Source organism: Gopherus flavomarginatus, chromosome 3, assembly GCF_025201925.1.
Source record: "Gopherus flavomarginatus isolate rGopFla2 chromosome 3, rGopFla2.mat.asm, whole genome shotgun sequence".
Taxonomy (NCBI): domain Eukaryota; kingdom Metazoa; phylum Chordata; order Testudines; family Testudinidae; genus Gopherus; species Gopherus flavomarginatus.
The window spans coordinates 85,728,872-85,744,296 of NC_066619.1; the positions used below are offsets into that span (position 1 = coordinate 85,728,872).

At 48.7% G+C, this 15,425-nt stretch overlaps 1 protein-coding gene across 6 annotated transcripts in view; it reads right to left on the minus strand.

Moving 5' to 3' along the window:
• Positions 1-15,425, minus strand: part of SECISBP2 (SECIS binding protein 2) — a 53,929-nt gene that overhangs the window by 28,642 nt on the left and 9,862 nt on the right. For 5 of the 6 annotated variants that reach the window (XM_050945677.1, XM_050945673.1, XM_050945671.1 and 2 more), the window contains 4 exons: positions 15,121-15,356; positions 13,464-13,545; positions 9,916-10,079; positions 8,963-9,112 (listed from right to left, as the gene is read on the minus strand). In XM_050945677.1, coding sequence (XP_050801634.1) covers positions 8,963-9,112; positions 9,916-10,079; positions 13,464-13,545; positions 15,121-15,356 — 632 coding nt within the window. The remainder of the gene's footprint in view (positions 1-8,962; positions 9,113-9,915; positions 10,080-13,463; positions 13,546-15,120; positions 15,357-15,425) is intronic. The other variant, XM_050945672.1, reaches the window with a different exon arrangement.

Here is a 15,425-nt window from a genome sequence, read left to right on the forward strand (position 1 = left end):
CTCACATATTCCCAGGATACAAGATTTTGGTACTTCTCAGAATGGCATGACTCCACTTCCGCTGGGAGCCATGTCCAATTTTGTCTCAGTACCAGACAGGAACAAACCTTCAAAGCAGGATGAATAGCCTGCCTACTCATTCCTCCCTATTCCCTCTCCCCACGTTCTCATTTCTTTTCTCTCTCTTCTGACCGGGAGGTAAGTAATTCAGGATGTCGACAATTTTAAACTGTACTTGGAGGATGGGCAGAGCTGAGATGGGTGATATAGTTATACTGGAAAGCGTTAGTGGCTGCCATCAACTAGTTCTTCAATCTAAAGACCATTACAGAGGCAGCTGAAGCTGCTGCAAGATTCAACAAGCTCCATGGATCCCCTATTACCCCCTTCAGATTTTTGCCCACTGATACCTAAAACATCAAGTTTTGGAACTGACTGGATGTGATGTTCAAATATCTGTAATGAACAGATTTTCACTCAGCTCAGTGATGTCAGATTTCTTTGCTCAGCCAATTAGCCCCATAACACTATACTTAGTGGAATTTAATGTATTTTTAAAAAAATCAGTTATCAATCACAATGTTAACTTTAAAATGCAACTCAGCATTCAATTTATTACTTAGTGTAGCTATGAAAATTATTTCAGTTTTATTTGTGCAATAGCCAAATTATAACTGATCAAATAGATTAATAAAATCCACACTAAGAATTTAGAGTAAAAATAATACTGATTAGAACTACTCTCTTTCTGGAGACAGGAAAAAAAACCCCACAAATTTACATTAATGATCTCAAAGTAACCTTAAATTGCCCAAATTACACACACTTTGAAATAGCTCTATTTTAAGCATACACCATTTACATAAAAAACAGAAGTACTTGTGCCTTCATACTGATCAATTTCACCAGGAGTTGCATGAATCTGAAGACCAAATTGGGTTATACGTAGGTAAGGTGGAAGAGTTAAGGTTAATATAAAAATCTTAAAAGGAAACCAATTTAAAATCTAGATAATCTCAAAAAAATCAGGTATTCTGAGGTCCTACATGTCCTGCCCTCCAAGTCCCAATTAGTTCAACATTTTACCACACATTTTTAAAAACGCCTCTCCCCCTCACTGTGGCAGGAGGAAATACCCACATAAACAAATGGAAAAAGACGGTTACTCACCTTTGTAACTGTTGTTCTTCGAGATGTGTTGCTCACATCCATTCCAGTTAGGTGTGCGCGCCACGCGTGCACGTTCGTCGGAAACTTTTTACCCTAGCAACTCCAGTGGGCCGGCAGGTCGCCCCCTGGAGTGGCGCCGCCATGGCGCTCAATATATATCCCTGCCGGCCCACCCGCTCCTCAGTTCCTTCTTGCCGGCTACTCCGACAGTGGGGAAGGAGGGCGGGTGTGGAATGGATGTGAGCAACACATCTCGAAGAACAACAGTTACAAAGGTGAGTAACCGTCTTTTCTTCTTCGAGTGATTGCTCACATCCATTCCAGTTAGGTGAATCCCAAGCCATACCTAGGCGGTGGGGTCGGAGTGAGAAGTCGCGGCATGGAGCACTGCAGATCCGAAGGCCGCATCCTCTCTTGACTGCTGGACCAGGGCGTAGTGGGAAGCAAAGGTGTGGACCGATGACCAGGTCGCTGCCCGACAGATTTCCTGGATGGGCACACGGGCGAGGAAAGCCAGCGACGACGCCTGCGCCCTGGTAGAATGCGCAGTCACACGGCCCGTAGGGACGTGGGCCAAGTCATAGCAGGTCCTGATACAGGACGTCACCCATGAGGATAACCTCTGGGAGGAGATAGGAAGCCCCTTCATGCGGTCCACTACCGCCACGAAAAGCTGGGGGGATTTGCGGAAGGGCTTGGTCCTCTCCACGTAGAACGCGAGAGCCCTACGGACATCAAGCGAGTGGAGCTGCTGCTCCCTGCCTGAGGAGTGAGGTTTCGGGAAAAAAACCGGAAGGAATATCTCTTGGCTGATGTGGAAGGACGAGACTACCTTGGGGAGAAAGGCAGGGTGTGGCCTCAGCTGCACCTTATCTTTGTGGAAGACTGTATACGGGGGGTCTACCACAAGAGCCCGGAGTTCCGACACCCGCCTCGCTGAGGTGATAGCTACTAAAAAGGCAGTCTTCCAAGAGAGGTAAAGCAGGGAGCAAGTAGCTAACGGCTCAAAGGGGGGGTCCCATGAGCCGAGACAACACCAAGTTAAGATCCCAGGTTGGAGCAGGGAGTCGGACGTTAGGGTATAAACGTTCCAGTCCCTTAAGGAATCTAGACACCGTCGGGTGAGAAAAAACAGAGCGACCATCCGCACCCGGGTGAAAGGTGGAGATAGCTGCCAGGTGGACTTGCAACGACGATATCGCCAGACCCTGCTGTTTGAGGGACCAAACATAGTCTAAGATATTGGCCACCGAAACTTCCATAGGGCAGAGATTTCTCTCCACGCACCAACAGGAGAAACGCTTCCACTTGGCCGAATATGTCGCTCTCGTGGAAGGCTTCCTGCTGCCCAAAAGCACCTCCCTCACCGGTGTGGAGCAGCGCAGCTCAGAGCCGGTCAGCCACGCAGGAACCACGCCGCTAGGTGCAGCGACTGCAGGTCCGGGTGACAGAGGGTCCCGTGCTCCTGGGTAATCAGGTCCGGGTGAAGGGGCAGGGGAACTGGGTCGGCTATGGCTAGGTCCAGCAGCATGGGGTACCAATGCTGCCTGGGCCACGCCGGGGCTACCATGATCACGCGAGCCCTGTCCCTGCGCACCTTCAGAAGGACCCTGTGGACCAGTGGGAACGGAGGAAACGCGTAGTACAAGTGGGTCGACCACGGAATAAGGAAGGCATCCGCTATCGACCCGGGCTCCCTGCCCTGAAAGGAGCAGAACGCCTGGCACTTCTTGTTCCCCCCGGACGCGAAGAGGTCCACACGGGGATAACCCCACCTCTGGAAGATGGAGAGGGCGACGTCCGGGCGAAGGGACCACTCGTGCGACAGGAAGGATCTGCTCAAGCGATCCGCCAGCGTGTTCCGTACTCCGGGGAGGAAGGAAGCCGTGAGGTGAATGGAGTGGGCTACACAAAAGTCCCAGAGTCGCATCGCCTCGTGACACAGGGGAGAGGATCTGGTGCCGCCTTGCTTGTTGATATGCAACCCCACCTCCTCCGGGGACCACAGGCCCTGCGTTCTCAGGGTTCCCAGGTGGGCCCCCCAGCCTAAATCTGAGGCATCCGTTGTCAGGGACACGGAGGGTTGAGGTGGGTGGAAAGGGAGCCCCGCACATAGCACGGACTGGTCTAGCCACCAGTCGAGAGAATCTAACACCCCTTGGGGGATCGTGACCAGCATGTCTCGCGGCTGTCTTGTCGGCCGGTAATGATTGATGAGCCACAACTGGAGGGGCCTCATGCGGAGCCGAGCGTAACCCGTCACAAAGGTGCAAGCCGCCATGTGGCCTAACAGGGCTAGACATGTCCGCACTGATGTCAAGGGGGCTTCCCGCAGTCGTTGAACGATCGCCGACAATGCCTGGAACCTCTGCAACGGCAGCAGAGCCCTGGCCACAGTGGCGTCCAGGACGGCCCCGATGAACTCCACCCTCTGCGTGGGGATCAGGGTGGACTTGTCCATGTTTATCAAGAGGCCCAAAGTAGCAAACAGGCCGGTGATCACGCGGACATGGCTGCAAACTTGCCGTTCCGACGTGCCCCGAATTAACCAATCGTCTAGGTAAGGGAACATGTGGATACGACTGCGTCGAAGATGTGCCACAACGACTGCCATGCATTTTGTAAATACCCTCGGGGCCGTAGAAAGGCCAAATGGGAGGACTGCAAACTGGTAATGAAGGGGGCCCACCACGAAACGAAGGAAACGTCTGTGGTGTGGCCAAATGGCAATGTGAAAATACGCGTCCTGCATGTCGAGGGCGGCGTAGCAGTCTCCCGGATCCAGGGATGGGATAATGGTCCCCAGGGATACCATGCGGAACTTCAACTTCACCAGGTACTTGTTGAGCTCTCGCAAGTCGAGGATAGGCCTGAGGCCTCCCTTGGCCTTGGGGATCAGAAAGTAACGGGAATAAAACCCCTTGCCTTTCTCGTTTTCCGGAACCGCCTCTATAGCTCCTTTGCTGAGGAGTGTCTGTACCTCCTGCCGAAGGAATTGCTCGTGAGAGGGGTCCCTGAAGAGGGACGAGGAAGGGGGGCGGGAAGGAGGAAATGATACAAACTGCAGGCGGTAACCCGTCTGCACCGTGCGTAAGACCCAGCGGTCCGATGTTATTTGGGTCCACGCCGGGAGGAAAAACGAAAGGCGGTTGGAAAACGGGGGGGAAGGATCCATGGGGGAAACTGTTACTGCGCCCTCGGGCGCACCTTCAAAATGAAGGCTTGGGTCCAGGCGGGGGCTTAGAGGAGCCTTGGTTCTGCCCCCCTTGGTTCCCCGAATGCCTGCGCCTTCCATTCCTGCCACGGCGCCTATTAAGGTCCTGCCGTTGGCGGAACTGGGAATATGGCCTGCGCTGCTGTTGTTGCTGTGGCCGGAAGGGTCTGCGTTGCGTTCCCGGTGTGTGCATCCCGAGGGAGCGCATAATGACCCGATTGTCCTTCAGACTCTTAAGTCTGGGGTCTGTCTTTTCGGAAAACAGGCCCTGGCCTTCGAATGGGAGGTCCTGGATGGTATGTTGGAGCTCCGGAGGAAGGCCAGAGACCTGCAGCCAGGAGATGCGGCGCATCGTTACCCCCGACGCGAGGGTGCGGGCAGCCGAGTCTGCAGCGTCCAAAGAAGCTTGCAAAGATGTACGTGCAACCTTCTTGCCGTCATCTAAGATGGCTGCAAATTCCTGGCGGGCGTCTTGCGGCAGCAGCTCTTTAAATTTGTCTGCTGCCACCCAGGAGTTGAAAGCGTACCTGCTGAGCAGGGCTTGCTGGTTTGAAACCCTGAGCTGCAGCGCCCCAGCCGAGTATACTTTACGTCCGAGGAGGTCCATTCGCCTGGCCTCCCTGGATTTGGGGGCTGGAGCTTCCTGCCCATGACGCTCTTTGTCATTTACCGATTGTACCACCAGGGAACACGGTGTCGGGTGTATATGGAGGTACTCATAGCCTTTAGAGGGGGCCATATACTTCCTCTCGACGCCCCTCGCCGTAGGGGGGATGGAGGCCGGTGACTGCCAGATGGTATTGGCGTTGGCCTGGATGGTCCTTATGAAGGGTAGGGCGACCCTGGTGGGAGCGTCCGATGAGAGGATGGTAACAAATCGGATCCTCTATTTCCGAGACCTCCTCGGCTTGTAGGCTCAGATTCTGAGCTACTCGCCTGAGGAGGTCTTGGTGCGCCCTGAGATCCAGCGGGGGGGGGCTACTGGAGGAGGTACCAGCCACCGCTTCATCAGGGGAGGAGGATGAGGAGACCCCCGGCAAGAGAGTGTCCAATGGGGGGTCTCCCTCGGCCCTCGCCTCTGTCTCCGGAGCCAGAGCGGAGTCTTGCTGCTTGGACCCTTCCTCCCCATCCGGGGAGGGAGGGGGGCGAGACAACGAGGCTTCCGGCACCCTGTGTTCCGCCGTCGCAGGCCTAGCAGGAAGCTGTTGGGGCCCCTGGGCTTGATGGTATGCCCAGGGTGTCCAAAACCCCCACTGCTGCGGGCCTTGATCGTGTTGTGGCGGGTCGTGAAAGAGCGCCGCCTGCCGGTCGGTGCCCAGCGCATACCCGCTGTCCGTTTGAGAGGAGACCGACGGCTGTCTAGAAGGCCACGGCGGGGCCGACCCTGGCTGGTAAGGATCTGTGCGGGTCGGCAGGGACGATCTTCTCGGTGCCGGGGATCGGTACCGGGAGTCATATCGGTGCCGGGATCGGGACCGGGTTCTGTCTCGGTGCCGGGATCTGGACCGGGACCTGCCACCAGCTCGGTGCCGGGAGGTCGACCGGTGCGGCGAGTGACGGCGGGACTGGCTCCTGGAGTCACGGTGCCGGTATCGGCGGCTGGAGTCCGACCGTGACCGCCTTGAGGTCAACCGGTGCCGCGAATGCGACCGGTACCGCCGAGGAGAGCGGTGCCGGGACTGCGAGCGGCGATGAGATCTCGACCTGCCGTGACGTCGGGACCTGGACCGCGAGCGCGAGTCCCGAGACGGTGCCGACATCATGGGCTTGCCTCTAGACGCGACCCGCACCGGAGGTACCGGGGGTGGCAGCTGAGTAGGCTCAGTCAAGGCAATGAGGTCCCGTGTCGAGGCGAAGGTCTCCGGCGTGGATGGGACCAATATCTCAACCCCAGATCTCATGGGGGAGCTTGGCGGCACTGGACTCGACGGACCCGCCGGGCCCGGAGTCGACGGTGCCGGCGGCGCCGCGGCCGATGTTGAGGCCGGGCGCTCCAGTCGGGTCTGCCTGGCCGGAGTAGCAGACTTCGACGGTCTTGGTTCTGCCCCCGGTGCCGGAGAAGGTCGGTGCCGGGGAGTCTTTTCGGTGCCGGTGCGATCCGGTGCCGGCGCCGAGATCACGGCCTGCGAAGCCGCCGGGTCAAGTGCCGCCTCCATAAGGAGAGTCCGGAGTCTTTGATCCCTCTCCTTTTTTGTCCTTGGCTTAAAAGCCTTGCAGATGCGGCACTTGTCCGATCTGTGCGATTCCCCCAGGCACTTCAGGCACGCGTCGTGGGGGTCGCTGGTAGGCATAGGCTTCTTGCAGGCCGCACACTGCTTGAAGCCCGGCGAACCAGGCATGAGCCGGGTGCCGGGAAGGGCTAATGCCCCCGGCCAACAACTATTTACAGCCTATTTACACTTAATTACTACTATCTATACTTAACAATCTAACTAACAACTATAACAATAACGAGAGATAACAAGGAGAGCTAGGGACGTGGAGGACAGCTATGCTGCGCTCCACAGTTCCAACGACCGACACGGCGGTAAGAAGGAACTGAGGAGCGGGTGGGCCGGCAGGGATATATATTGAGCGCCATGGCGGCGCCACTCCAGGGGGCGACCTGCCGGCCCACTGGAGTTGCTAGGGTAAAAAGTTTCCGACGAACGTGCACGCGCGGCGCGCACACCTAACTGGAATGGATGTGAGCAATCACTCGAAGAAGAACTGCTTCATTTACTAGAGAAACAAAAATTAATGTACAAAGTGCTGTCCAATGTACAAACACAAAAAGGAACAATTCTGTAATCTTAGGGGAAAATGTTCAGAGTTACTTCTTAGCATTAAGAGGTTCTGTTTGTTTTTTAAAATGTAGCACACAAAAATGTACATGTGTAATCTTTACCTAGCAGAACATCTGATTTACTCCTGAATAATTATATTGGAGAAATCAACTGGATCTTCCCCCACTCCAATATAATATTTAATCTGAAGCACATGACACGCTGTTAGCTGTACAGTGTCAGTGTAAGCAGTAAGAAACAGATTTTAATTACTTCCTTTGCTACCAAAAAAGAAATCCCAAGTTGAATGTTTTGGCTGCTTGTAGTCATGATGCACATTATGGCCACAAATCCTGCAGAGGAATCTACTAGTACTGGCATGGAATTCAGTGGGACATAAACAGGTGCAAGTGTCATGCTACCACACCCTATATTTCTCTCTGATCTCTGTTGTCACATACAGAGTCTGATTTGCCTAACTTCTTAGTTAGGGTTTTGTAATAGGACTGTCACTTTGTCTAATTAAAATACAACCATGCAAACCATTATTGCTACCACTGTTAGATAATTGCAATGAATCTTATACAAAGTGTAACACACGGCCAGAAAGGGTTTAACTGCTTGCAGGCTAACTAACCCAGAGCCAACCTGTTGAGACATATTAGAAATGGTAATTATGGCCATTTGATGTTAGATTGGCTAGAATTTTGAAATACAAACCTATATTGTTAGAAGTGATACTAACGTCTGTGTGCACTCAAACGTTAGCCATGTAAACAGACAGCCCTTGTCTGTCACTAGAACTATTAATTCAGAGATCAAAAGGGATTATTAACATTTAGATGCAATTTGGGTGAAATAATGTCAATGTCTATTTGTCTCTCTGAAGTTTGTGACAGACTGCCTAATGGATACATTGCCCTATGTTAATTTGTGTAACTAATTACTGGTTGCACTTAGGAAACAGAAGGTTACTTCAAAAGCCTATTGTTAACTCAGAACTCTATGGTCAAGTGGCTGCTAGAAAAATGGTATAAAAGACCCTTGGGTTCCGATCCCGTTTATCTCAGATCTGCTTGAGGTTTCATGCAGGGAAGCCTAAGCCACAAGGATTGAGATCCCAGTTCTGAACTGACCACCCTGAAATATAAACATGGACTATAACCGATGGACTACTTCTGAAAGAACTCTTTGCATCTACAAAGCTCATTGTTTCTGCTATGAATCTGAATCTCAAGACTGACTCATGTCTGTATGTATACTGATCTTTTAACCAACCCTTTCTCCCTTTTCTTTTTAAAATAAATTTTAGTTTAGTTAATAAGATGTGTCCATAAACGTGTATTTAGGTCAGATCTGGAATATTCACTGACGTGGAAGGTAATGTGTCCCACCCTTTGGGAGGAGCAGAACCTTTTTTGTATGATGAATAAGTTTTATTAATCCTCATCAGATCTGACTTGGGTGCCTAGGTAGAGGCTTGAGGCTGGGTTACTTTAAGGGAACTATGTTGTTGTTTCTGGGGTTATTATGGAAGCTACTTTGTGCTGGCTTGGTAAATATAAGTATTGGAATATGCATCAGCTTTGGGGATTGTCTGTCCCATTCTTTGCAGTTCACCCTAATTGAGTGACCTCAGCTGGCTCCCCTGGGATTCCAGTCACAACTGTACTTTGGGACTAGGAGAAAACTGCCTTCTTAAATACATCTACAGAATCAGTTTACATCACAGATCTGAATCCAGGTTTCTACACATTAGAAATCACACATCAATCCCTTTATGTGTACACATTACCAAAACATTCAACTGTACCTCGATCCTTGGTGGTTCCTGTACTATAAAGCTTTCATTTTGAGGTTTTTCCTCTTCAGGATTTGATTTAGGTTTCTTTTTCTTTTTTTTCTTCTTCTTTTCTAAAACTTCTTCAGGCTCAGTTTCACTAGCATCATTTCTTGTTTTTGACTATTGAAAGACCATGAGTAGAGTAAATCAGATATTTACAGATGACTAGTATCAGAATACAAATAATATTTTAAAAGCCACCAAACATATGTAAACGATCAAATATGTACAACAAAGTATGCCCTAACCAATCTACATTGTGATAAATGATCAAACTCTGCCCATGTGTTAAGACCCAGCAGCAATCAGAGCACAGCAGAGAATATACTGCTGTAAACGTACAGCACAACTATCACAGCATACCTTGGATACAGCGATTTGGGCAGAAAACATTCCTCCTAAAAGAGGCCCTGTTTCAACTTTAACTTTTGAAGACAGCAAGATATGAAAGAAGTGTAACTTAAAATTATGGACACCACTTCTAACAAAGTATAAAATTACACCTAAACTACCTTAGCAAAGAGGCATTTAGTTTGCAGATACATTAATGGCTTTTTTTTTTTTTTTTTAAATAGTGTTAATGGATGATGTTAGGGGATCTCAAACTTCATTGCACCATGACCCCTTCCGACAACAAAAATTACTACACAACCCCAGGAGGGCAGACTGAAGCCTGAGCCCAACTGAGCACCGCCTTCCCGGACCGAGCCTCACTGTCCCAGGTGCGAGAGGCAAAGTCAAAGCCTAAGGGGCTTTGGCCCCCCATCAGTGGGGCTCAGGCTTCAGCCCCAGGTCCCAGAAAGTCTTAATGCCAGTCCTAGCGATCTCATTAAAATGGGGTTATGACCCACTCTAGGGTCCTGACTCACAGTTTGAGAACCACTGTTAGATCAATGGAGTGTAACGGACAATTCTCTGAATACCTTATTTGCCTGAACATCTTGTTTTTCTTTGCTGCAAGAATGGTTACTGGAAATAAGTTCAGAGGCTGGTGAGGAAACAACTCTCTTTGGAGCCTGCAATAGTATGGTGGCCCAAGATAAATGTGACTGAGTGGAGTAAGGTGCAGATGTTGGAGGAAGTGCTGCTGGGAAGAAAAATAATATTCAGAGGTATCTAAAAGGTAAATTATTTCTCCAGCTACTGAATATTCAAAAGGTTTACGAATGAATCAAATACCACCACCTCTACAATTAGCGACAAGGTATTCCAATTGTTTTTAATTTAGTTTGACTGATGTTCAAATTAGTTCCTTGGCAGCTAGAGACCAAGGTGTTTCCTTATTACATTTTTCCTCCATTGGGCATGCACACTTGTTTGTTGTTATGCAGATTGTGGGCTTTAACATGCAAAAGAACTGAAAACTAAATTTTGGAAAAACTGCAGTTAAATGTAAGGGGACCACCCCTCCCAACTGTTCTAGCTTCTAAGGGTTAGATTAAAAAAAAAAAAATGAAACAGCCACCATAAAGCCAAAATGAGAAATTGAACACCCCAGCATAACCTTGTTTTAAATACCACCTCATCACCCCACCCCCGCAATAGCCCTGATAAAGAACTAAGGGTATGTCTACATCTACAATTTTGCAGCGCTGGTTGTTACAGCTGTATTAGTACAGCTGTATAGGGCCAGCGCTGCAGAGTGGCCACACTTACAGCAACCAGCGCGGCAAGTGGTGTTAGATGTGGCCACACTGCAGCGCTGTTGGGCGGCTTCAAGGGGGGTTCGGGGAACACGAGAGCAAACCGCAGGGAAGCAGGTCTCCTTCCCCGGTTTGCTCCAGTGTTCCCCGAACCCCCCTGCAAGCAGGTCTCCTTCCCCGCGGTTTGCTCTCGCGTTCCCCGAACCCCCGTGCAAGCAGGTCTCCTTCCCCGCGGTGTGCTCTCGCGTTCCCCGAACCCCCCTGCAAGCAGGTCTCCTTCCCCGCGGTTTGCTCTCGCGTTCCCCGAACCCCCTCCCCGCAAGCAGGTCTCCTTCCCCGCGGTGTGCTCTCGCGTTCCCCGAACCCCCCTGCAAACCGCGGGGAAGGAGACCTGCTTGCACGGAGGGGGTTCGGGGAACGCGAGAGCACACCGTGGGGAAGGAGACCTGCTTGCGGGGAGGGGGTTCGGGGAACGCGAGAGCAAACCGCGGGGAAGGAGACCTGCTTCCCCGCGGTTTGCTCTCGCGTTCCCCGAACCCCCCTGCAAACCGCGGGGAAGGAGACCCGCTTGGGGGGGGATTCGGAGAACACCGGAGCAAACCGCGGGGAAGGAGACCTGCTTGATTACCAGAGAGGCTTCCTCAGGTATGCTGGGATACCTGCTTATTCCACGGAGGTCAAGAAAAACGCTGGTAAGTGTCTACACTTGATTACCAGCGCTGGATCACCAGCGCTGGATCCTCTACACCCGAGACAAAACGGGAGTATGGCCAGCGCTGCAAACAGGGAGTTGCAGCGCTGGTGATGCCCTGCAGATGTGTACACCTCCTAAGTTGCAGCGCTGTAACTCCCTCACCAGCGCTGCAACTTTGTGATGTAGACAAGCCGTAAGGTGTGACAGTGCACTGAGAGTCAGAGAGAAGTAGGAATCCTCTCATCAAGAACCTCCTGCCAGCAGCTCCCTTCTCCCACTCAAACTATCAACACCACCTCAGTCTTACCTGGGCTGAACTTCAGCCAGCTAGCTCTTCACCATGTCCCAACCATATCAATGTTCTATGTAGTATAGATGTAGCTGTGTCAATCCCAGGATATGAAACAGGCAATATCCTTTATTGGACCAACTTCTGTTGGTGAGAGACAAGCTTTCAAGCCACACAGCTCTGTGCGGTTCAAAAGCTTGTCTCTCACCAACAGAAGTTGGTCCAATAAACATTACCATCTCACCCGTGTTGTCTCCCCTACTATACCATGACATTTGACCAGACGTCTTGACAGCACTGGCTGCGTTGGGAGAGTAACTAAAACCCTTCAATAGCCTTCCTAATTGGCAACATTTACATATTCAATCGAGGAGACACAACATGGACCCTAAGAACAAAATTACCAAAGGGCAGTCCCATCTACTCCTGCTGGGGTTCAGAGACAAGACAACACCACTTCACAATCAATGGATCAAAGGCAGAGATCAATTTAATATTAGCAGAGATATTAGAAGTTTTAATCCAGTAGTGCTACCAGTTCCTGTGCTCAAGTCTGTACTGAGATTACATCAAGGAGATCTGAGGCAGCCACACTTTCAGAGCTGCCTTGCCACAATACTGGATGACACTGCTGATAGTTGGCGATTTCTTTAGCAGACGCCAGCATTCTAGTCTCCCACTGATGACCTCTGCCAATAAACTGAGACAGTTTTTTCATCCTGGCCTTCAGCCAGCAAGGAACACGAGTCCAGAGAACAGGTCATGACAAAAACTAGTCACCACATGTCTGCCATCTCAAGGGGGGTAGGGCGGGGGAAGAGACACAGACAGACACTGTCCCAAACTCAAGCAGCAAAGACATTGCATTTGTCCTCTCAAGACACTGCCCTGCAGCCACAGAAACAGACAGTAAAGTCTGAATTGGATCCATTTTATCTGAAAAACCGCACGAAATATACTTATAATGGCAAGGACTCAGCCAGCCACTGAAAGAAGACAGCTATTAACAACCAGCTAGTCAACCACTCAAAACAAGCTTGCTTATCAAGGTTTACTAAATGTTGTTAAGGATACTTGTAATTTGCTACTTTTTTTTTTTATAGAAAGCAAAGTACTACATTTGAGGAGTACCACTCTTAACATCAGAAGAGAAAGATAATTATACTTCAAAACCTGATAATTTCTCTTAATTAACCAAACAACAAAAAAGCAGCAGCAGCAGCTGAATCAGTACATCAGCACTACTCTTTAAACGTCCATGACATCACAGACAAAAATGGGACAATTAGCTAGTGAATTCTATATACACTAGAGTTAACCACTTGCGGTTACCTCAATTGAGAGAGCAGACATTTCTGCTGCAATACAAATGGATATAGATTTGGAATTATATAAAAACTCATCCATTAACATAAAATATTCTTAACTCCAAGATAATCTCATACATAAATCTGAGGAGACTTAAGACCTAAAAGAAAAATGAATGCATTAAAACGTGGTTTGTCTTGAACAATTTACCTTTTGCTATTTTTGCTTTTAACAAGTGAATTCTTAAAATTTAATCTAGAGATCTTCTACAAACTAAGAACTCCATTACACTATAAATCCATTATTTACATATATTTTGGAAGTAGTTTGTGGTAAGTCAAGATATTTACATAGCAATTAAAACTTCATTATCTCTCACTGGTTAGTTTCCACGCTGTAGATTTTTATTTTTAAATTTGCACATTTAGTCTATTCTCAAGAAAAATTCAGCAGTACTGTAACTTTTATATTAATGAGATGCAGAGTCAATTCAAACTCAATAGCTGGTAGATATTTTGGGGTTTCTCCAGCACTTACCTCTAGTATCTAGTGAAGAGGAAACTGAACCTGCTTCTGTATAAGTTTTTAATATAGCTTTGTTTTCCACTGAAGCTTCATCCTATAAAGCAACAACATACTGTTTTGTATTCTTAAATACAGAAGAATCCCAGTGTACGTAACTTTTTAGACTCATATGCCCAATGATATTCTGCAACCACACCAAGACCCTTTTATACCATTCAACTAATATAAATGAATCTTAAAAGAGGGTAAAAATGGCACCCTGAGAATACCTCCTGCATAGGAGACCTCCCCAGGCAGCAGAGATCTGGCATAAAGGTTCCATGACACTCCTGCTCTCAGGCTCCAGCAATTACGTGAACGAAATGCAAATCAGAACACAGACTTACCTTACTTTAGCAATAAAAATGAGGTGCAGAGCATTTCCTGGGAATTAATGACTGGCTGAAGCTGATGCATGTCAGTCATTAATCCAGAGGTAAGGCCATGCACAGAGGTGGTGGTGGTTACCTTCTCTCCCCCCTACACACATAAAGTAACTGGAGGGAACAAGGAGGGGATGGGCTACTGAAGCATGCAAGATCCCAGGTGTGATCACCACAAGATATTTTACTGCATATGGGGGGAAAAAAAATTTCTTTCTATCATAGATTCAACTTAATAGTAACTTTTTACTGGCACTTGAGGAGTTGCTGTTATCCACCAGTTGCTAATAAGCAGGGCTGTCAATCACAGTTAACTAACGCAATGAACAAAAAAAAATGTCAATGGGATTTGGACATTTTTTGAAATGAGCTGGAATTGGTTCGCAGCAATATGCTGTCATTAACCAGAAGTTGCTAATATCAAGATTGCTATTAAGCAGAAATCTAATGTATATTAGGCAAGATACTGGCTATTATAGAACTCCCACAGGAGTAAACTGCGCCACTGTGCAATGCAAAATTTGTGCAGAATTCTGTGTTTCCCCTGCAGAACTGAGGCTGCAGAGTTGCTGGCCGCCATTAGGGGCCACTGAAGTCTGCAGAGCCCAGCTCACAGTGAGTGGATTGCCTGACCCAGTGGTCTCCAACCTTTTCCGTCTGGCAAGCACCATGGAAGCAGTCGACCATCCGCCGAAATGCCGTTGCCGCCGAAGAGCAGCATCATCCAGAGGCGTTGCCACCAAAATGCCATTTAGATGCCCCCGCAGGCACCTGGGAACCCCTGGCCTAATCTCACACAACCCTTCCAGTACCTCCCAACTGGAGCTGGGTTGTTGTAGGGGTTTCTGTAACTACTCCTACGGAGGAGGGAGAGTGTCTTGTTTTGTGGGTGGTGTTAACATACTTGTTGACAATTATTTTGAAATACGTTACCAAAATAATTGAAACTGGAGTGATTATATTACTTATCAAAATAACACATGCAGAATTTTAAAATACTGTGTGGAGAATGTTTAGGTACAGAATTCCCCCAGGACTAATAGTTTAAATTCCTAGTCTACTCTCAAGCAATTGTCTCCTACTTTATTATAGTGATAGTCTGCAGCCTGCCTTGCCCTATTTTTTCCCTCTGCAAGCTATTTGTTACTTAAATCACCCTACTGAGGACACAAGTGGTTTAATGAATCACTGAACAAGTCATTTTATGAAATACTCTATAAAGCTCCAAAGTACAAACAACAACTAACCTCTGTGGTCACCAAAGCAGAAGTCTGGGTTCTCACTGGTTGCCTCAAGAGTGCAGTATTGCCTTCATTTGAGCATAATGGCCCCCATTTATGTTTTTGTAGGTCCACTACATCATTGCTCCCCAGAGTCTGCAACTTGGGGAAATCCGAAAGGGTAACTTCAAAGGCAGGTTTTGGAAGAGACTCGTTTTTTGGAATCAGTTTTGATTTCCTGTTCATGGCTTTATTAGACCTGTCTAGTTAAAATATGTAAAGTAAAAGAAGCCAACTATCAGTTTATACTCACTAAATTATACCTAGATTTT